The sequence below is a fragment of the Pygocentrus nattereri genome, chromosome 5 (genome assembly GCF_015220715.1).
Source record: "Pygocentrus nattereri isolate fPygNat1 chromosome 5, fPygNat1.pri, whole genome shotgun sequence".
NCBI lineage: Eukaryota > Metazoa > Chordata > Actinopteri > Characiformes > Serrasalmidae > Pygocentrus > Pygocentrus nattereri.
In genome coordinates, this window is record NC_051215.1 from 20925920 (window position 1) to 20950110 (window position 24191).

General features: G+C 41.0%; 1 protein-coding gene across 1 annotated transcript in view; it reads left to right on the plus strand.

Moving 5' to 3' along the window:
* LOC108430258 (fibulin-7) overlaps positions 1-24191 on the plus strand; it is a 51026-nt gene that overhangs the window by 3788 nt on the left and 23047 nt on the right. The window contains exons 2-3 of the mRNA XM_017702631.2: positions 9824-9986; positions 18346-18522. Of these exons, the coding sequence (XP_017558120.1) occupies positions 9824-9986; positions 18346-18522 (340 nt within the window). The remainder of the gene's footprint in view (positions 1-9823; positions 9987-18345; positions 18523-24191) is intronic.

Sequence of the window (24191 nt, forward strand, 5' to 3'; positions counted from 1 at the left end):
AGTGCCAGCAGAACAGCTGGCACTGCTGGCACAGTCTTTGATCCTTGGGTAGCCAAGACTTCCTGTGTCTGCCCGTCTCTATGGTCAGACGGTGCTGACTGAGTCTGTACTTCGGCAAAGTGGACCTCAGTTTAGCATCAGTCAGTGTGGTCAGGTAATCTGCTACGCTGTACTGATGTACACGCTGCATTTTGCTCTGTGAGTTCGACTCAGTTTCACAGTAGTTGAGGTAATTCTGTTTGAGCTGTTTGTTTAATTTGGTTCAGTCTAATTAGGTTTCCTGGTGTGTTCTGGTCCTGAGCCTGTGAGGTGTTAGTGTCTGTTAGTGAGGGGTTAGTGTGTGTTATTGGGGTGTTAGTGAGTGTGTTGAACTGTGCTTCAGGACCAGCTGAGTGAGGGGACTGTTGTCTTTGCTCAACTCTTGGTGCTGCAGGGCTTTATAATGATATGAGTGGGGGTCGCTGTCTTTTAAATGTGTCCAAAATTTGATCGCCCTTTTTTGTATTTTTATTGATAATGGAAATCGGCCTGATTCTGCCCTGCGTGCGTTGTTGACGGCATTTCTGTGCACCTTTAAAATAATTTTACACAGCTCTGCATGCAGGGTCTCAATCAGATGGTTGTCCCGTTTGTGAAATTCCTAATTAGTTAGCGGGCCCCACACTTCACTGCCATAAAGGGCAATTGGTTCGATTACTGATTCAAATATTTTTAGCCAAATTCTGATTAGAATTTCCACAGAAATTTGTTGTTTTATGGCATAGAAAGCCCTGCAAGCTTTGCCTCTCAGTTCATTCACTGCCAGGTTAAAATTTCCATAAGAACTGATGTTTAAACCTAAATAATTGTAATTATTTCAATATTGGATATTATTCATACCTAACCTAAATGTGTGTTGTTTTCCCTGAGATCTGGATCTTTTCTGAAATATCATTGTATTAGTCTTTTTCAGGTTTACTGCCAGGGTCTAGGTCTGGCAGTATTGCTCCAGCATGTCCAGGTTCTGCTGTAGGCTCTGTTCTGTAGGACCAGGTCATCTGCATAGAGCAGGAATTTAATCTTCGAGTCGTGCAGAGTGGCACTGGGAGCTGTGGACTAATTGTGGCTCTAATATCTTCGCCAATTCATTAATGTAGATATTAAACAGTGTTGGGCTTAAACATCAGCCCTGTCTCACTCCGCGCTCCTGGGAGATGGAATTTGTTTGTTTATTGCCAATTTTTATGCTGCATTTATTTCCTGTGTACATTGATTTAATTAGATCATATGTTTTACCCCCTACACCACTTTCTATAAGTTTGTAGAATAGTCCTTGGTGCCAAATAGAATCAAAAGCCTTTTTTCAAATCAATAAAACATGCAAAAATGTTGGTTTTATTTTGGATGATGTATTTATCAATTAGGGTGTGTAGGGTGTAAATATGATCAGTGGTGCGGTAATTTGGTAAAATCCAATTTGACTTTTACTCAAGACACTGTGCTCCATAAGGAAATTCAGGAATCTAGAGTTCAAAATGCTGCACAGCAACTTCCCCACATTACTGTTCACGCAGATGCCTCGGTAGTAATTAGGGTTGAATTTATCTCCACTTTTAAAGATTGGGGTTATTAGTCCATGATTCCAGATTTCAGGGAAGTAACCTACACTCAGAACCAGATTAAATAACTCTAGAATAGCTAAATGAAATTTAGAAGTTTTATCATCTCGATCAGTACTCCATCAGGCCCACAGGCTTTCTTTGCTCTTAGTTTATTAATGTTCTCCTGCAGTTCCTGCTCAGTAATTGAGGAGTCTAAAGGGTTCTGGTTATCCTTTATAGCCAATTCTAGTTCTTCCAGCTTTTTGTTTATATGGTTTTGCTGAGGATTTGTGTTTGATTCTACTTTCCTGAAGAGTGTTTTGAAATGATTTGTCCAAATATCACCGTTATTGTATTGTCAATTCTTCATGGAATCTTTTTTAAGCTTATTCCAGTTCTCCCAGGATTGGTTGGTTCTGATTGACTCCTCGATTAGTGTCAGCTGTTTCTGAGTGTACTGAACCTTTTTGGTTCTGAGGGTACGTTTATATTGTTTTAGTGTTTCACAGTAAAGAAGGCGTATGTCAGAATTGTTTGGATCTCTGTGCTTTTGATTTGACAATATCCTGAGTTTCTTTCGTATATTTTTTTGCACTCTTGGTTGAACCACTCTTCTTCTTTTTTCAGTGCAGGTTTTGATATATACCTGATTTTAAGTTTTACCATTGTGTTTAGTGTGTGAGTGTATATGGTGTCCAGAAAGTGGTCTAAAAGTGTCTGAATTTTGGGGTCTCTGATTGTTTTCTGGAACTCCTCTGTGCTGTTTTGGTCCCATCTGTGTGGTCTCCTGATGCTGTACAGCTTACTGGGCTGAGTGTGTGCTGTGCTGTTAGTCTCTGTCCTTTTAATGAACACAGTAATTTGGCTGTGGTCAGACAGAGGGGTTAGAGGTTTTAACAGTGAACGCACTGAGAGAGCAAGGGTCTAAATCTGTTATCAATCTACTGTGCTGTTCCCAAGAGGTGAGCAAAAGGTGTATCTTCCCAAAGACGTCCTACCATTGATGATGTATAGACCCAGACTCTGACAGAGCTGCAGAAGTTCTTTTCTGTTCCTGTTTGTTCCGTTGTCGTGATTGTTCCTGGGGGGATAAAGGGAATTGCTGGTGTTAAAGGACATTGTCTTTGTATTAAGTTGATCTTGTGCATGTATGAAGTCAGGTTGTGTCCCTGCTCTGGCATTCAGATCGCCGTAAATCAGCACATTTCCCTGGGCCTGGAAATGGCAAGCCTCTCTCTCCAAGTCAGAAAACATGTGTTCGGAGTAGTAGGGGGATTCTGAGGAGGGGATGTATACAGCACAGAGGAACAGGTCCTTGTGTATGTTTTTTTTTTTTTTTTTCATTTTAAGCCAAATGAGGTATTTTTCTGTTTTCACGATGTCCATGTACTGATGTAGATTTGATCTATACCAAATAATTAGTCCTCCTGAGCATCTGCCGTGGCATACTGTATTCATCTTTTGGGATGGTACTATAATTTCTCTGTATTCTTTGGGGCAGTGAGTAACTGTGTCAGCATTGCACCATGTCTCCTGTAGGATGATGATGTCAAGGTCTTTGACAGAGTTTTGAAATCCATAATTTAGGCTGATGAGCTGATGAGCTCAAGCCTTGGACAAACTAACTGAAAGTGGGGCTATTTTTAATTTAATTCTTTTCTATTTAAAATAAACTGAAAAACAACTAATATCTTATGAATCTAAATAACTTTTCTTATACATTTGCCAGTCTTAATACATTACAGTAATGCACAATGTACAATGAATGTTTTTGTTTGTTTGTTTGTCCTTTTGTCCTCCTGTGCAGTTTTTATATGAGTCTAGTGCAGATGTACTGCAGTAACTGCTTGATCTCATCCATGTCTTGAGTGGCAGGTGCTCCTTTGAGGGCATCAGCATAGCTGCAGTACTGCTGTGTGCTGTGTTCCTAAGTTCCAAGTAGTTGGGTGTTGGTACCTCTGCTGTCTGGCTGGTTCTGATGTGCTGGTGACCTTGTTGGGTGATAAAGTGCTGCTCTAGGTTGTGAGGGGTGTTGTGCAGGTCTGACGGGTGGGGTGCGGTGAACTGGTTGACGCAGGTTGTGCTGGAATGGTTGCTGTCCTGGCTGGTATCTTTGGGGGAGTTTGCATGCTGGTGGGCTTCTGGTGGGTACGCGCGTGGCTGTGATTGAGCCTCTCTGTCACTGGGTGCTCTCCTCTGAGTCTGATGGTCATGTGAGTTTGTCAACCCAGTGCTACATCCTTTAGTGTTTTAGCAAACTCTTTGACTAAATGCCTGTTTTCACTTCATCAACTCTCATTCACTCTATCAAGCCCAGTTTTCACTCCTTCAGACCCAATGGTGCTAGATTTACTAACCAATTATTTAGAAAATACCTTCCGATCTACTTTAGAAAATGTGGTGCCATTTAAAATAAAAAAAAATAAGGCAGAAAAAGCTCACCCCATGGTACAACAATAAAACCCATACCTTAAAACAAACTAGAGCAGAAATGGTGACAAACCAAGCTGGAAGTGTTCCACTCTGCCTGGAAGGACAGCCTTATAGAGTATAGAAATGCTCTCACTAAAGCTCGCTCAGCATATCTGGCCTCGCTGATTGAGAATAATAAATCCTAGATTACTGTTTAGTGTGATTTCCCAAATCACAAAAAATCAGGCAGGTACTGAACCACAAATTCCGGCAACTCTCATCAGTGAAGTTTTTATGAACTTAATAATAATAAAACTGAAAATATTAGACAACAAATTCAACTCAGAGTATTTAATCCAACTTGGCTGTCATCTGACGTGGCTGATATAAAACAAAACACAGTTGTAGAAAAAAGGCTGGAAACTTTTTACCCACTCCCACAGCTAGAGCTAGAGAAGATTACCTCCTCTGCAAAATGCACAACCCGCACTCCTCTTTTAGCTAAAGTAAACTCGTTACTTAGTCTGGGCTGTGTACCCAAAGCTTTTAAACTAGCAGCTATAAAACACCTGATCAAGAAACCAAATCTTGATGTTAGCATATTGTCAATGTTCTAAGATCTTAGAAAAAGCTGTGGCCCAACAACTTAGTTCATTTCTACATAAGAACCATATTTATGAAAAATTCCAATCTGGATTCAGGCCACATCACAGCGCTGAAACAGCTCTAGTTAAGATAACTAATGATCTTCTTCTTGCCTCTGATCAAGGCTACGTATAGTGCTACTTGACCTCAGTGCAGCTTTCGATACAATAGACCACAATATTCTCCTAGAAAGGTTAGAAAACATGGTTGGAATCACAGGGACAGCCCTATCATGGTTCAAATCTTACCTAACAGAACGTTATCAGTTCGTCAATGTAAACAATTCATCTTCCAATTATTCAAAAGTAAGATTTGGAATTCTGCAAGGCTCTATTTTAGGACCATCATTATTTACACTATACATGTTACCATTAGGCACAGTTATAAGTAACCATGGCATTAACTTTCATTGTTACGCAGACGATACGCAACTGTACATATCAACCAAGCCTGATGACAAATACAAATTAAAGAAAATAGAGGATTGTGTAAAAGATGTGAAATGCTGGATGTTACGGAACTTCCTCCAACTAAACAGTAACAAAACAGGCTCTCCTTCTGGGTCCAAAATTGGCAAGAAATAAACTACCAGATTTAATTTAAAATCTCGCTGACTTTCCAGTTACCCCTGGCTCAGCAGCAAAAAATATTGGCGTCATAATTGATTCAGATTTAGCATTCGATCAACACATAGGCAGCATCACTAGGACAGCTTTTCTACATCTTCACAACATTGCCAAGATAGGAAATGCCCTATCCCTGCGTGATGCAGAAACACTAGTACATGCCTTTATTACTTCTAGGCTAGACTACTGTAACACACTACTGTCAGGATGTACGAGCAGGAATCTAAATTCAACTAGTCCAAACTTCAACTAGTCCAAAATGCTGCAGCCAGGGTCCTCACTAAAACTAGAAAATTTGATCATATCAGTCCAGTGCTATCATCATTTCATTGGCTGCCTGTTAAATTCTGTATTGATTATAAAATTCTTATATTGACATATAAAGCCCTACACAGGCTTGCTCCTGACTACCTGCAAGACCTTATTTCCTATTACGAGCCATCACGACTACTCAGATCCCAGAGTGCTGGCTTATTAATAGTCCCCAGAATTCAGAAGGTTTCAGCTGGGGGAAAAGCCCCCAAACTCTGGAATGATCTTCCAGAAACTGTTCGGGACTCAGACACAGTCTCAATCTTTAAAACTAGGTTGAAAACTCACTTGTTCAGTTTAGCATTTGGTAGGTAATGTTCTCCCTTAGATAAAGGCAGCAGACCCAGGGGTCCGTGGACACAGGGAATTATAGTAAACTGAGATGCTGGTGCTGTCATCCTGCTGCTCACACATGGTCACTCAGGTTTGTGAACGGTGGAGCGGAGGCATGCCAAACTGTTTCAGAGTGCTGCCGTGTCTGTGTGTCCTTCTGGTTCTCTCCTTTTAGCTAAGCTGTCATAGTCAGATCTGCCGGAGTCATTAGCCACACTCTGGAAAGGTTCACATTCCCTGTTTTATGTACAAAAAGATAGAATAAAACTAATTCCCTCTCCCTGCCTTTTTTCTGAGTATACGACTGCCCACATGTCCAGCCGGACACTGATGGACGACTGACTGCCGAGCCCTCCTGCTACCCACTTCAGATCAGCTGCCCATGCCCCAGCTACCACCACCTACCTTGAACTAGCTGCCCACCCTACATTGATGTTTTCATAGACTCTAGAACACAGTGGTGGTGTGGCTGTGGGGGGGCTTAGTTTCTCCATCTTTACTATGTGTTTGAGGAGTGACGACTGTTCTCTCTCTTTCACGCTGCTCTTTGAACGATATGAAGGCTTCCTCAAACTGTCTTAGCGCAGCTTTGCTTCCTTGCACCAAGACTGTTCCATTCTGATACATGTTGACTGTTAGGAATCTGCTTTCTGGGGTTTATCTCTGTTAAAACCGTCAATAAACAAAACAGATATTTTAAAGGGCCCATATCCTACATATTTACTAAATTTATTTTTTATTTTCATTTTGTTTTTGTTACTGCACCTTTAAGATGGATATATGTAAATGAGCTCTGTTCTGATTGGCTGCTTTGTGTTGCGTCTCTTCAAAAAAGCAGTCCAGGCTGAAGCATTCCTTATAACGTCAGTCTGAGTGGGCTAAACGTCTGTAGGCTGAATAGGCACATAAGCTACATTCACATTTCGAGCCTTGTTGCTCAAATCTGATTTTTTGCTCAAATCCGATCTCTGACAGGACGGTTCAGACTCGTTTAGGTAAGTGACTGAAATCGGTCATTAATGTGATGAACCGGCGTCCTGAAATGACCCTCATGAACTCATCCTACTCAGTAACGTCACGTGACTGAATCACTGCATCATCAGCACAAAGTAACAAGCAGAACGAGCTTCAGCTCTCAGCTTCATTATTAGAGCCAGACGTAGGAGAAAAAGGTGAGATAAGCTGCTTTTCCACCGTTTACAGGTTATAACTTCTGTTCGGCATGCTGCCCTGGTAACGCTGAATTATACCGCAGTGAAAAAACAGCATTAAGGTTGCATGGCCACGAATCAGATACGCATCCGATCTAGGACCACATATGAAAGTGGCTCAGGTAAGTGTTTTCTGTGGGGTGGGCCCTGATGTTGCTGTTTGGAACGTCCACCTCTAAAAGCTCCCTCACAGAAAGTTATTGCATACACTAAATTTAAAAAGTAGCAACTGCACATTTTGCAGGTTAATTAAACACCAAAAAAGGAAAGTTTGTGATTGAACCTTAAGTTGGCTTGAGAAATCTGCCTAATGACATTGAACTATTAATATGGTTGTAGTCTGTTGTGGGCAGTCTGAACATATACATTTTCGTGGATTCAGCATTTGATGTTTTTTTGTCTGTAGCATGTGCTTTTGGAGTCAGTAGGCAGAAATATAGCATCCAACATGGTTGCAAAGGTGTTGCTATGGCATTCCAGGTGGTTTGTAAGTGGTTGCTAGGCTGTAGCTATAGTATCTTTGGTGGTTGCCAAGGTGTTGCTAGGATAGTTGCTATAGTATCCCAGATGGTTGCTTAGATGTTGCTAGGTGGTTACTATGGTAGCCCAGGTGGTTGTCAGGTGTTGATAGGTGGGTGCTATGCTGTCTAGAGTGGTTGCATATGTGTAGCTGAGGGTAGCTATAGTACACCACATGGTTGCTAAAGTGGCTGTCATGTCACCAGGTGGTTTCTATGTGGTTGATAGGGTGTTTTTCTGGATTCAGCCTTTGACCTTTTGCTTTTAGCATGTACTTTTGGAGTCAGGAGCCATAAACGTAGCATCCCAAGTGGTGGCTAAAGTGTTGCTAGGTGGTTGCTATGGTGTCCTGAATGGTTTCTAAGTGGTCTTTAGGCTGTTGCTGTGGTATCTCTGGTGGTTGCTGAGGTCTTGCTGGGTTGTTCCTAGGGTATTCCAGGAGTTGCTAATGAGACACACTTAAAAACAAAGAAAATGAAAATGAAACCTGATAAGAACAAATCCAGATCTGAATTAACTCATAACATAGCAGGTTTGGGGAAAATGAGAGGACAGAATATTCTGAGGAGAAGCTACACAAAGAAAAAAAATTGTTATAATATACAAAAAAAAGAAGAAGAAAGAAAGAAATCAGCTTTAGTGGACTAAAGATCCGGCAACTCCTTGGCGTTTGGAGCAGTGATGCCAGGCAGACTAATTTCAGGGAAAATTGGCTCTTCAGCAGAAAGACACTGAAAGAACACTGAAAACTGCAGACTAAGTGTTTTATCTGCTCCAGCAGAAACGCATTAGTGAAGTTGGCTTTTTGATTGTGTGTCAGCTCTTACATAAAAACTCCCCTCCTAACCGAGCGCCGCTTAATGTTGGATTATTAATTATGTTCTGAATGGAACTGTTTCCTTGCATGTGTTATCTAATACAGTCGAGCTGCTCATCAGTACACAGTGCTGCTTATATTCATATATATTTGTGTTGGGAAAGTTGCAAAAGTCAGAAACCATGCTTCATTTATTTATCGTCCAGTCATAAAGGCCAGTTATTTGTGAGGACATTAGATATAAGAAATAAGAGAAAGTTACAAAGAAAGTGGGGCTCCTAACAACCTGGAAGAGCTGGTCAACCCCAAAATTGCCCCCATCAGATAAACAGCACTGAAAGCTTTCATCTCTAAGAGAGAGGAGAAAATCAAGCTGCTTCAGATCTGAAAACATCCACAGGAGTTTCTGTCCATCCTTTCTCTGTGAGAAGACCACTCAGCACTGTGGGTCTGTGTAGCTGATCAAGAAGAACCTCACCAAGAAAAGGAGACGGACACATCAAACGAAGAAGCTGAACGATGGACTGACCACGCCAGAGTCCAGACCTCAACACCACTGAATGGGTTTGATTAGTTCAGAAACTCATCAGCCAGCTTCTAAGACTGAGCTTTGGAGGTGTGCCTGCAGATTCTTGGAGGAGCTGAAAGTGAGGCTCCTGAAAAGAGTGGAAGCTGGAATGAAGGGAGAGAGAGATACTCACTGACACTTTTAACACTTTTCTAAGTGCCATTTTGCCTGGACATTAAATGAATGAAAAGTACATTCATAGAGTTTTTTATGATATATAATATATGTTATTTATGATATATAAAAGTGTGCAACCAATTTAAGTCATGAAGCTTTTAAATTTCCTTTTCAGTTTGTCCTCAGATTCTGAGGTAGGTGGGTAATTAGAAAAAACACCTTACACCTTACACCTTCAACCAAGTTATTTATGATGGATTGCCTAGGATAAATAATCCATAAAAGCTGGGGTTAGAAATAATTGACTGTCCTAAAACCTGGATTGCACTTTACGTTGGCAGTGAAGAACCGCTCCAAAACGTTCTGCCAAGGAGACATTTTTTTAAAGGCTCACTGAGCTCCACCTAAACATAAGCATGACCTTCTCCTTCCTGTAGTGTCCAGTACCACCATACCCTCCCTTTTCACAGGATGACCTCATCCACATCTGGTCCTAATACTAACATATGTGCCACTTCCTAGTTTACACAGAAACCCTGTACTTTATTGAGAGTTCTGGTGGTTTTGTCATGCCGCCTCATCATGAGGTGATACCTGAAACTGAGCCATCGGCTTTAAAGGAAATTGTGCCCATTTGGATTATGGATGACCTAATTATACATTCATGTTTTTTAATGCACCAGGGCTGCTTGGACAAGCAGAGGGTGATGGGCATGCTCCGTCAGATGGAGAAGTTTCTAAAAGGACAGGAGATCCGCTTCACTGAAGGGCTCCGGATCATGAAGTCCAAGCTCGCCAGCCTTCAGAACTCTGTGTCCAAGTTCCCACAAGCAGATCAATCTTCACGTATGTATGCAGGGCTTAATGTGCTTATTATCACACTGCAACAGAGCCGTTCTGGTATTAGAGTCAGCATATACTGCGGTCATAGAAGAAGGCCCAGTCCTATTTGTGCTATTTCTACAAGGGGTAGTTTTTGAAATCTTCCCTTTGAAATGGGACCCTCAAATAAAAAGAGCATCACTTCATTAACAGCTACTAGCGCTGCTCTGTAGGCGACCCTGCTCGTCTGCAGTGACAGCAGAGGAGGGTAAAGTTCAGCTCCTCACTGCTGGGCTTTAGTTACATTTAGGGCATCATACACCTTCAAAGAGGGGGGCAATTATTTATTATCACCCACCCCTAAATCTTGAGTAATATGAAGCTGAAGTCAGATATTCACCAGATTCTTGAGAATTTTCCCGTTCCACCTTAAATGGAGCAGCAGTTGTGATGCCAGAATGTAACTGCTGCCCCATTTAAGGTGGAACAGGAAATTTAGCCTAGCTAGCTACCGAGACGTCAGCAGTACTAGTGATTTTATATGCTTGTTATGAAGAAAATGTCCATAATACACTGAAATGACATAAACTAATATAATATGATGGTTATTGTAATTTTTTTACGGAGAAAACTCTCACATTCTTGAGTTTCTTTGGTCTCGTTCAGCCATCATATCGGTTTTTCTTTTTTCTCTTATGTCTCTGTTTGGAGTCTCTGAAAAACCTCCATTTGGAGGATCATGTAGCCCCAACACTTCACCCCACCACTCTATCTCAGCAAGAATTGGGACACCCTACACCTAGACATGAACATGCAAAACAGAAGGCTAGGGCTGAGTGGCAGGGGTGAGGGGTGAAATGGGATTGGGCCTTAGCGTTGTAGTACTCGAAACTAAACTAGTCACTGGTCTCTGCCTCTTCGCTGTCTCAACCTCATTGGTCTGGTCTGGTCTCTGTCCCGGGGTAAGGACCACTCAAGTGCAGTGCTTCCATCTGAGGTAACTGGAAGCCGAATTATTATCTAATTTCCAAAATAAATAAGAAAACATACAAATGACCACAAAGGCTTGTGTGGATTGTGAAGTGATAAGATCATCTTTTTCTGCTAAGGAGGCTGATTTAGCAGATGCAAAGTGCTTGATGTCAGGTTTAAAAGTTCTTGCAGTTCCAAATGGTGGTGTAAGTTGTTGGGTTTGAAAGCTTTGAAAGATTTTAAACCGCACAAATGCACAGTTACTAGCCCAGAGCTGCATTCTGTGAAAATATAAACATAACTAGCAGTTTACCAGAACAGTCACCGAGCTTGATATAAATATAGTGGTTTATTTTTGCAAATATGGCTATAACGGCCTCCACTCTTCTACAAGATTTTGGAGTATATCTATAGGAATTTATGTCCATTCGGTCAATAGAACATTTGTGAGGTGTAGACACTGCTGTTGGATGAGAGGGCCTGGCTTACGATCTTTGTTCCAGTTCATCCCAAAGGTGTTCAGTGGGTTTGAGGTCAGGGCTCTTTGAGGGCCACTGGAGTTCCTCCACACCAAACTTGTCACTCCATGTCTTTATGAAGCCGCTTTGTGCTCAGGGATTCAGTCCTGCTGGAACAGGAAAGGCTCTTCCCCAAACTGCTGATCCAAAGTTGGAAGCAGATAACAGTAAAATGTCTTTGTGCTGTAGCATCAACATCACCCTTCACTGGAACTGAGAGCCGAAACCCTGAAAAACAGCCCAGCCCATTATCCCTCCTCCACCAAACTTTACTGTAGGCTCTGCATTCCTGTAGGTAGTGTTCTCCACCAAACCCAGATTCATCATCAGACTCACAGACAGAAGATTCATCACTCCAGAGAACACGTTTCCACTGCTCCAGAGTCCAGTGATGGCGCTTTACACTCCTCCAGCTGACGCTTGGCTTTGCGCATAGCATTCCATTTCTTAATAATAGCGCGTGCAGTTGTCTGGGGCAGATCTAGTAGAGCAGAAATTTTGCAAACTGACTTACTTGTGGTAAAAGTACCACAAAAAGGTTCATTTAACATCACTGAGCTCTTCATTGCGACCCATTCTACTGGCAGTGTTTGTCTATGGAGACTGTGTGGCTATGTGCTTGACATGGCTGAAAATGAAACTTTTGTCTGTATAGTGTATTTTAAAAACATTTTTATTCATTAATTCATAACCATTTCATGTAGGAACTTTCTTTGAGGGAGCTTTTAGAGGTGGACATCTGGTTCCTATCACCACCACTGTGAACAGTGTTATGCAAAAATGGTGCAATTTCCTTTTAAAATTGTTAATTTACCTGAAGCTGAATGATACTGATCCTCACAGGTTTGGTGTCCCGTTCTGAACTTTCAGGACCTAACAGAGTCCTCTGGTAAACATATTGAAGAAGACAGGAATACATTTCTCTTCCTGTTCTGTTTTCGAGTTGATTGTTATTTATGTTGAGTAAAGAGTCAGAGAGAGAAAAACACAAGCCCCTGTCCATTGGCTCTGGTCCATTTTTATAGAATTATTCATTAAGGAGAGATTTCATCTCCTGTTTTGGTCTATGAAAAGCATGTTCTGTCTAGAAACCTTTGTAGTACACAGCTGTCTGAGTGAACTCGCAGCATTTGGAGCAGGTGTTTGTGAAGGAATGGATGCAGCTGGAGCTGCTGGTCTTGGGCAGCTTGGTTGGTGGGCTTTGGAAAGCGAACTTCAAAAGTCTTTTATTAAAGACATAAAACCTTGTGGATCTACATAAATGGCCATACACTTTACTGCCCGGTCCTGTGCTCTCAGGTAGCTGCAGAGGTGTCATAAATCTTAAGCAAATTTAATGCAGACTTAAATGTGGCCCTCTTAAAGTTGTAGTACCCAGCTGCTGTTTTTTAACATGTTAAGAAAAAGATAAACTATAAAATGTGCCAGCACTTATTCACAGGCCACATTTTATGTTTTACAGGGAGATTCACTCGAAAGAGGCCCCGGATATTCTCTAATAACTCGCTCTAGGACATAGCAATCTGAACGAAACAATGTCCAATGTGCTTCTCAGTATACAGAGCTTCGAACAAGCCAGAAAGCCCCTGCCTCGGAGCGATGAGGTAGGCCCCAGACAGCTGTCGCAACATTTAACCTCAACTTCTTATGACAATGGTGGTGTACAGTATACAGTATGCAAGGAGCATGGTCCTTCTTCAGCAACAGGGTAGCTGCCAACACTTTCAGGAACATGGAGCACCACGTCGAAATGTGTCTGGCAGAGATCACTTCCAGAGTTGCATGTAATGCAATTGATTACACAGATGTCAATGTGTGTAGTGTATTTTTTTGGTGCAGATTGCTTCATCCTAACAGGAGTTACAGCAGAATATTTGGGGCCTCTTTCAAGTGAATCTCCTTGTATCTTTTTCGCAATCTGTTAAATTCAGCACATAAACAGAAATTCATACAACCTTAAAAAAGGTGGTTCTTCAAGGATTCTTTACCAGAGACAGTGGTTATATTTAGAACCATGAACACTCAAAGAACCATAAGTACACTTAAAGGGTTTGCATGGTGAAATTGTTCCTCAGACTGATAATGATTTATCATTTTTATTTGAATAGCACTTTTCATGCTGATGGCAGGTCAGATTGTTTTACAGGCAGGTGATAAAGCTGACAGAGAATGAGCTGGATTTATTTATTTAGCCTTTAACAAGGCAAGCCATTAGGAACATATCCTTATGTACAGCTTTGCCCAGCAAGCACTGGAAAACACTCGTAAAGTTTAAAAAAAAGAAAAGAAAAAAAAAAGAAAAGGAAAATCACAGTAAACACATAATACACACACAGTAACAACAAAAAGAGAAATAAAGGAAAAAATTTCAAGCACATGAAAAACATACAAGCATCACTAAAAATATCCTTGATGCAGTCCTCAAAAGCAGTAACTGAGATACACTATATTGCCAAAAGTACTGGCCTGGCTCGCAGTCTCCACTCTAATACATCCCAAAGGTGTTCTATGGGGTTGAGGTCAGGACTCTGTGCAGGCCAGTCAAGTTCTTTCCAAACTTTCTCTCCACCAAACTCGCTCATCCATGTCTTTATGGACCTCGCTTTGTGCACTGGTGCTCAGTCATGTTGGAACAGGAAGGGGCTGTCCCCAAACTGTCCCCACAAAGTTGGGAGCATGAAATTGTGCAAAATCTCTTGGTGCTGAAGCATTAAGAGTTCCTTTCACTGGAACCAAGGGGCTGAGCCCAACTCCTGAAAAACACCCCCCACCATAATCCCACCTCCACCAAACTTTACACTTGGCACAATGCAGTCAGATAAGTACCATTCTCCTGGCAACCACCAAACCTATACTGATCCATTGGCTTGCCAGATGGAGAAGCATGATTGGTCACTCCAGAGAACACGTCTCCGCTGCTCTAGAGTCCAGTGGCGGCGCTTTGTACCACTGCATTCCATGCTTTGCATTGTGCTTGGTGATGTAAGGCTTGGATGCAACTGCTTGGCCATGGAAACCCATTCCATGAAGCTTTCTACGCTGTTCTTGAGCTGATCTGAAGGCCACATGAAGTTTGGAGGTCTGTAGCGATTGACTCGATTGAGTTGCGACTTCTGCGCACTGTGCCCTTCAGCATATGCTGACTCTGCTCTGACATTTTACGTGGCCGACCACTTCGTGGCTGAGTTGCTGTCGTTCGCTATCGCTTCCACTTTGTTATAATACCACTGACAGTTGACTGTGGAATATTTAGTAGTGAGGAAATTTCACGACTGGACTTGTTGCACAGGTGGCATCCTATCACAGTACCATGCTGGAATTCACTGAGCTCCTGAGAGTGACCCATTCTTTCACTAATATTTGTAGAAGCAGTCTGCAGGTCTAGGTGCTTGGTTTTATAAACCTGTGGCCATGGAAGTGATTTTTGCAGTTATTGCATTATGAAGTGCATGTAGACACATTAATTGAAATAGGAGTTATGCTTGATTTTGAAGTGTATTTAGGGTCATTATCCTGCTGAAAGTATCTCCTGCTGCCAGGTTTCATTTTGGCGATGGCAGGATGTTTTTGAGCTAAAGTCTCCTGTATTTAGTTTAATCCATTACGACACTGGCTTTCATAAAAGCTCCTGGACGACTAGCAGCAAAACAACCCTAAAACATTAGTGATCCACCACCATGTCTGACAGTGGCTATCAGGTGCTTTTCATCGTATGCAGTCCCATATAATGACATTTAATTCATAGTTCCAGTGACATTTTTCCATTGGCCATTTGGCTTCCAGACAAAACTTAGCAATGAAAATAGTTTAAATACAACAAACCTGATGATTATATTAAATAAAAATGAACTACAAAGTACAGAGAGGTATTCTTTTAGTCCACAGAAACCATTAGGCCTTTTCTCAGGGTCTAGGAGTCCCTGAGGGTTGTCCACTGATGCATACTAAAATTCCAGAATGGTGGATGTGAAATAAGAGGCAATTCTTCTCTTTTTAAATTGCTTTCTTCCTTCAGAATGAGAGGCCAGGCTCATTCATCAGACTGTAGACTGTTACGATGTCTAAGCATTTGTTGGCTCAACCAGAGAGGAAGTGCAGTTGTGTCTTTTGGCGGAGATCGTCAGTGTCATCAAACACTCCGTCTTCAAAGAGCAGCAGCTTGAGTGGCTGCAGAAACGATCTGGCAGCTCCTCTGCGTTTGGAGCAGTGATGCCAGGCAGACCTACATGAAAGATTTCAAGGAAAATCAGCAGAAAGACACTGAAAAAACACAAACTGCAGACTAAGTGTTTTATCTGCTCCAGCAGAGACATATTGGTGAAGTTGGCTTTTTGATTGCGTGTCAGCTCTTACATAAAAACTCCCTTCCTAATCGAGCACCGCTTAATGTTGGATTATTAATTATGTTCTGAATGGTTTCCTTGTGTATGTTATCTAATACAGTCGAGCAGCTCGTCAGCGCACAGTGCTGCTTATATTCATATATATGGGAAAGTTGCAAAAATCTGATATTTATGCGAAGATAAGACATAAGATAATCCACTTGCATAAAGAGAAAGTTACAGAGAAAAAGTGGCTCCTAACAACCACCTGGAAGTGCTGGTTGACCCCAGAACTGCCCCCTTCAGATAAGCAGCACTGAAAGCTTCCATCTTTGATAGAGAGAGGAGAAAATCAAGTTGCTTCAGATCTGAAAACATCCACAGGAGTTTCTGTCCATCCTTCCACTGCGAGAAGACCACTCAGTACTGTGGGTCTGAAAGGATGTGTAGCTGATCAAGAAGGACCTCGCTGAGAAAAGGAGATGGCTTAGAAGCTCACAGCATGACGTGGCTATGTTTTATCTTTTAGGAGCAAGTGTTGCTGTCACTGCTGTTGTTGTCTATAAGCCTCCAGAACTTCTTAGCTACATTTACATAAATGCATATGTAAATAATAAAAACTCCCCTAGTTGTTTAGTATTGCTAAATGATTTGGCTTTGTGTTACAAATTCAAGTGTACACTGCAAAAAATAGTATCTTATCAAGTGAAATGATCTTAAATCCAGTCAATATATCTAATATTTCTTATTTTGAGATGGTTGTGCACGTATTATAAGATTATCTAGCTTATGTCTAGAAATCTTTTACTTGTTTTAAGTAATTTTCTAAGTAAAATGATCTCACTAAACTGGTAGATACTTTTCAAGGTGATTTCTTACAACAAGCAAAACTATCGGCCAGCATATTGAGATGATTTTACTTGATAAAATGTCTAGAAATAAGGATAATAATCTTAAAAAAAACTTACAGCAATCTCAACAGGAGACATATTAGATTTAATATCATTTTCCTTGACGATACTGTTTTTTGCAGTATAGTAAAACTGCCCTTAAACTCTCATTATTGCACCTGTATTGTGAATATTAATGCCATGCATCTCATTTTTTGTTCAATTTGTTTGTTCATTTACTCCGCGGTTAGTTTTATTTAAGTTCTTAATCTGTTAATACGACTTGAACGGATTGTAGATGCTTTGTTTATGAAAGTTGCTGCACGAAATATATTTGTAAAGCCTTTTTGGTAACACTTTCTGTGAATGTCATGTTTGTAAGCATCTATAAACACATTCATAACATGTTATAATGCGTTCATAAGGCATCGTAAACATGGCTATAAATATTTATTAAAATGCATTACATGTTATAGCCATGATTATTATGCATTATGAATTGTTAACATAATGCATTATAAGTGCTGTTCATAAGAAATTATAAGAGCTCATAAGTTGTATTTGTCCGCTCTAAGTAAAGTGAAGCGTACTGCACAAAAGCCTCCTTCAGTCCCAGCTGGGACTGACTTCTTTGGCACTGACGTATAACATGTTATTAACACTACTCATAATGAATTATATTAACAATTCATAATGTATAATAAACATGGCCATAAAGTGTAATTCAGTGTAATTCATTTTTCTATTTTATATCATTTTTAATGCCTTATGAATGCAATATAACATGTTTTAAATGTGTTTATAGATGCTCATAAACGTGATATTCATAGAAACTGATTTTTTCACACTGATTGATTTATTAAACCTTGTTAGCTATGTTAGCCCCATGGCTGCGCAGGTAGCAGACAGTTCTGGACTTATTCTGGCTTTGCTATGGAAATGTTGGTTGACTACCAGGCAGATATTAGGCATGTGGGTCAGAACAGGGCCAGATCCTGGAAAACTTCACGTGGTTTTGCTTTGTGTCTATATTTGTGGACCATTTCTGGCATGAAGAGCCTGGACCAGAAAAGTATTTGGGCCAGATTTGGGCCACATCCATTTGTTTTACTTACTTTACAGTGTTTGAGGCAGATCTGGGCCAAGGACCCAGCCATATACTGGGCCAGAACAAACACAAGGATGGATCTAGGGCTAAAACTAAAGAAGCAAACTTCAGGCCGCAAATGTGTCTAGGCTGGGGAATGATTAGATTAGATTAAGTGACCCTTATTTGTCCCACAATGGGGAAATTTCACCTCTGCAATTTGAGAAGTCAAACACCACATACACACTAGTGAACCCACACACACTAGGGGGTAGTGAGCACATTTGCCCGGAGTGGTGGGCAGCCCTATCCACAGCATCCGGGGAGCAGTTGAGGTTTAGGTGTCTTGCTCAAGGATATCTCAGTCATGTACTGTCGGCTCAGTCAACAGCGTGTTTTCATTCTGCAGTGAAAAAATGGCAAAAGCACGGCTCTCTTTTCACAACTTAGCTGTTTTTGGTGTACACCTGCATCTCTCTTATCCCTCTCTCTCTCCCTCTTTCATCCCTCTCTCTCATATCTCTCTCTCTCTCTCTCTGTCTCTCTCTCTCTCTCTCTCTCTCTCTCTCTCTCTCTCTCTCTCTCTCTTTCTAGCTTCGTCCTCTTGTCCTGCTCTGGAAGCTCCTGCCCACGGGAGGAAGTTTGGCTCCAAGTATCTGGTGGGACATGAGGTGCACTTTGCGTGTTCTCCAGGCTATAATCTGGTGGGACCAGGAACCCGTGTGTGTCAGGAGAACGGCAGCTGGAGTGGGGTCAGTGCAGTCTGTAAAGGTCTGTACTGTCATCAGCAAATTCAAAACAGTGTTAAGCATAAAGTTTTAGAAGAACTTTTTGTAAATTAAATTTAAGACATAATGTGAGGGACTTTTTAAAATCTTGTTGAGTTATGGACAGAACGGTCAATATAAGGTTTAAATATGAAAAGGAGATTAGACGAAGGACAGAAAAAGCAGCAAGACGGAGAACAAGACACCAAAGACACCCACAAATGTGAGAATCTTTTGTTAAAAATGACAATAACAATCATATTATATTAGCTTAATGTCATTTCAGTGTATTTTGGCCATTTTCCTTCATAACAAGCATAAAAAATCACAAATAGTATGCTAATATCTCATAGCTAGCTAGCTAGCTGTCCTGTTCCACCTTAAATAGTCCAGCAGTTCTGACGCCTGAAGCGCCAGAATGTAACTGCTGCTCCATTTAAGGTGGAACAGGAAAATTTGAACAAGAAGCTGGTGAATATCTGACTTCAGCTTCATATCACTGAATTAGGATTAGGGGGTGGGTGATAATAAATAATTGCCCCCCTCTTTGAAGGCATATGATGCCCTAAATGTAACTAAAGCCCAGCAGTGAGGAGCTGAATTTTACCCTCCTCTGCTGTCACTGCAGACAGGCAGGGTCGCCTACAGAGCAGCGCTAGTAGCTGTTAATGAAGTGATGTCCCATTTCAGAGGGAAGATTTCAACCACTGCCCTGTAACTCAGTTCCAAGGGGTTTGGGTGGCACACAAGGGTAAAAAGAAGAAATGGAATTTGGCCTTAGTCTTTAGCAAAGCAGCCTGCTAGTTGAGCCTGTGTGTCAGCAGTAACATTTGTTTATCTGACAGGTATCCTGTTTTCCACCCAGTGACTGCTGGTAGCAGTAGTTGGTCCGGAACTGGCAACTACTAACATTGAGCAAGATTTTTTTTTCAAATGTGGTTTTAAATATGAATTATCCAGAATAGCTGAAGTATCTGACCAGATGTTGTTGTGGGGCACTTCTGAAACTGCAGTGTAGAACTTTTACTGCATAACTTGGACTCCAGGAAACTTCAGACTGTTTCACTCGTCACTGTTTCAAAGGGGTTTTATAGACCTTTTAAATATGTTTGAAGTGGATGGAAGAGGAAAAAAGGATGTTGGCCCATCTGCAGTACTGTAGCTGTAAAAGCCCCACACCACAGTACCAACAGAGTTTGTCAGACAGATGCACAATAACTCTGTAGTGAAGATCAGACGTTAAACATTTTCATCTCTTGTTTGAAATTAGAGTTGCATGTAAACATTGTGTAATGATCAATCTGGAGTCCATAGAATCTGTGCATGAAAACTAAACTGAATTCATTGTTTTTGTCATGTCACATAATCAATTTGTGCACATTATGCCCACCTATGCAGCCTACATCAGTTCAGCCACACCCATATTGAAGTTATAAAGAATGTTTCAGCCTATATTGTTTTTTTAGTGAGGCACAAGCAGGACAGTCAATCACAAAGCTCATTTACATACACCATTTTTCCAAAAGTATCCACTCAGCAATCCAAATGATTGAATTCAAGTATTTCAATCACTTCCATGGTCACAGGTGTATAGAACCAAGCACCCAGGCCTGCAGACTGCTTCTACAAACATTAGTGAAAGAATGGGTTGCTCTCAGGAGCTCAGTGAATTCCAGCGTGGTACCATGATTGGATGCCACCTGTGCAACAAGTCCAGTCGTGAAATTTCCTCACTACTAAATATTCCACAGTCAACTGTCAGTGGTATTATAACAAAGTGGAAGCGATAGGGAACAACAGCAACTCAGCCACGAAGTGATCGGCCACGTAAAATGACAGAATGAGGTCAGTGGATGCTGAGGCGCATAGTGCACAGAGGTCACCAACTTTCTGCAGAGTTAATCGCTACAGACCTCCAAACTTCATGTGGCCTTTAGATCAGCTCAAGAACAGCATAGAGAGCTTCATGGAATGGGTTTCCATGGCCGAGCAGCTGCATCCAAGCCTTACATCACCAAGCGCAGTATAAAGCGCCGCCACTGGTCTCTAGAGCAGTGGAGACGTGTTCTCTGGAGTGACCAATCATGCTTCTCCGTCTGGCAGTCCATTGGATGAGTCTGGGTTTAGCAGTTGCCAGGAGAACGGTACTTGTCTGATTGCATTGTGCAGTGTCCAGTGTAAAGTTTGGTGGAGGGGGGATTATGGTGTAGGGCTTGTTTTTCAGGAGTTGGGTTTGGCTCCTTAGTTCCAGTGAAAGGAACTCTTAATGCTTCAGCACCAAGAGATTTTGGACAGTTTCATGCTTCTAACTTTGTGGGGACAGTTTGGGGACAGCCCCTTCCTGTTCCAACATGACTGAGCACCAGTGCACAAAGCGAGGTCCATAAAGACATGGATGAGCGAGTTTGGTGGAGAGAAAGTTTGGAAAGAACTTGACTGGCCTGCACAGAGTCCTGACCTCAACCCCATAGAACACCTTTGGGATGAATTAGAGCGGAGACTGTGAGCCAAGCCTTCTCGTCCAACATCAGTGTCTGACCTCACAAATGCGCTTCTGGAACAACGGTCAAAAATTCCCATAAACACACTCCTAACCCTTGTGGAAAGCCTTCCCAGAAGAGTTGAAGCTCTTATAGCTGCAAAGAGTGGGTCGACATCATATTAAACCCTATGGATTAAGAATGGGGTGTCAAATTCATATGCTTGTGAAGCCAGACGAGCGAATACTTTGGGCAATATAGTTTATAGCAGTATCAGAGGTACTGGCCTGTTTAGTTGTAAGTAATAAATAAATGTAATAAATGTTCATGTAGAAATTAATTACGACTGTTTTTGGTACATAACACACAATAATCATCATAATAGTTTTAATAGTGCAAGCCGGTATGTGACTATGAGGTGTTTGTAACTAAGAGTGTAACTATGCCACCCTGTCTCTGAATAAGTGGAATTCCTGTACTGGGGATGCTGGCTGGTCATTGTTCTACTGAAGCAAAGATAAATTCTCCTGTCATCCTTTTCAGACTGACCTTGGAGAGTATGGACACAGGAGGTGGGGGTGCTGAGGGTGCTGTTAAAACAATTAGATTAATTACAGAGATCCAGATTTTTTAATAATGTGAGCTTAGTAAAAAGTCATTACAGCATTCTGGATCACTTTTCTCAACAACAGGTACTTTGGGCTCACGTCGCTTACAGAGGCCAGTTCTGAACACCAAAGCAGCCTAATACTGTTTATAATAAAAAAAAAAAAACAATGCAATAATAACATTTTTATTAACCATTACATTTCTGTGTACTTTCCAGTGTTCAATATCACTGCATGACTGTGGACGTACCGCATATCAATTTTTGATTAATTTGGTCACCACTTAATTTAATGAAGTTCATCAGGAATGAGAGAGCAGAGAGAGGATTTACATCAGTGTATGTTTCAGTTATGCAAAAATATATGATATTATATTATGTTATATTAGATTTTATGGATAATTATATATTAAAATAATTAATATAATATATTTTATGGTTTGGGTTATGGCAAAAATATTAAATCTCAATACTTCATGAAATTATTTATCACTAAATTCCGTTAAACTGGACAAATTTTGCTCTCTTTCTAATGAAACATGCAGTTGGTCAGTGTCTACAAGCACTAATGATAAACACAATATGATCAGAAAAGAATATTGTATTGCATTGTGACATCATGTATCACAATAGTCACATATATTGTCTTATTGCACAGCCCAAATGTTAGTATTCACATCACTTAAATGCCCCTTAAAATTTCACTTACCCTGCTGGTGAGCTACAGTCAGGAGCCCTCAGGACCTTGTAGGCCTTCAGAGAAGGCCTGGTCATTTCTGTGAAATAAAAAAAAATATGTCTAACATTTTTGTTCATTTTTATTGCAAAAATCTAACAATCAGGATTATTTTCTCCATGGTATCTATAGCTCTCTCATTGGTTAGGTCTTCAGGAGCTGGACTGAAGGACTTACACGTTAGATTAACTACCAGCATCAAAATGCTGCTGTCGGAAGAAAACCTCGTATCTCCATTTTTGTCATTTTTCAGTTTTTGACATAATTCCAAAGGACTTTACATTGTGTGTCAATTTCATGATGAATGGACCAAAAGAAATGGCCCAAAATGACTTGGAAACAAATCTGGTTCCATTGACTTACATTAAAAGTACAGTATGTTTTTTCTTTCTCCTGTTACCATTTTGGAGATACGAGGTTTTGTTCCGACAACAAGAGCTCAATCAATCAAACATTTAGTTTTCCTTTACAGTAGGACCAATGTCAGTGCCAAAATTCAGGAAGTTCTGGATATGCCACTGGGTGTGAATATGAGCTGCGGTTAGCTGTTAGGAGTGTAAAACAACTGTGGCAGCTTAGAGAGAACTCTTAGAGAGTTGTAACACTGTTAGCTTTAATTAAAGGTATTTATTTCGCCTTTTTTGACTCAGGTTTTTACATTTATAGCCTGAACTGAAGGCCTAGTCATGGTTCACCACTGGTGAGCCAGAGTCTAAAGGTCTAGCGACTGTAGCACCGCTAGTGAAGAAGACACATGCACTCATTCACAGGCAGATAAGGCAGAGGCAAAGAAAGAGAGCCATTCTTTACGCCGTGTCAAGCTACTGAGCTCCACTGAATGAAGCTCTCGTGAAAGAGGCATTAAATGTACTAAAAGTCAGGAAAAACACCTGCACTCACATTCCTGAGTCTCTCACTCTCTCACAGTCGCCCACATGCTTCTGCAGCAAACCTGCTGTTGGTAGGGCTACTGTAAAAAGAGCTGGACCTGCTGCTTATGTTTCAACCAGGACCAGAGTGACCCCAGCGTCTTTGTGCAGAGTTCTACTGGGCATATTTAACCCAAGAACACTAACATGAACAAATCACTTGTCTTTTTATACATTGAGAATTTGGAAGCAGAGGGGTTTTTTTGGGCAAAAGAGAGGGTAAATTTTGGGCAAAATTTAGTTTATAGTGGGGGAAACAAGCATCCAAACGTTTTTGTTTTTGTCATTTAATATAGTTCTAATGCATATGTCCACTTCAGGTTCACACACATCGGGCCTCGTTCACCAACCGTTCTTCTTAAAACCCACATGACAAAGATTCTGACTCACCAATGTTCTTATGTGGGGTTTGTTCTGAGGTAAGAATCTCCACACACTCATGAGCACAGAGGTGAGAACAGTTCTATGCTTTAGGAACACGTCAAGAATCTGACAGACTTTTTCTTAGGACCTTCATCAAGGACTCACTTCAGAATCTGTTGGAGAACGAGGCCCATTGTTTTTCAAATTGATGGGAAAAAAAAGGATTCAGACATCAAAAAATAATAACATTCATATTTTATTGCAGAGCTTTGAGATGCCTGTACTAAAATAACTGCTGTCAAGGTACAAACAGTGTAAATGTTCCCTTGAAGGTTCTACAGTGGTTTTAATGTCTGACTGTGAAGTTTTTCCAGGTGAAAAGTTTGTGTTTGTACCTTTTCATAACCGAATGTTTTAAAACAAAACAGTAGAATAAAAACCTGGAGACGAGACAGGGTGTGGAGTCAGTACAGCTTAGAACATATAATTTCAGTGGATTATGGTTCAGTTATGTTCCCTACACTCTTTCTTTCACCGAACCATTTTCTTTGCTAAAAA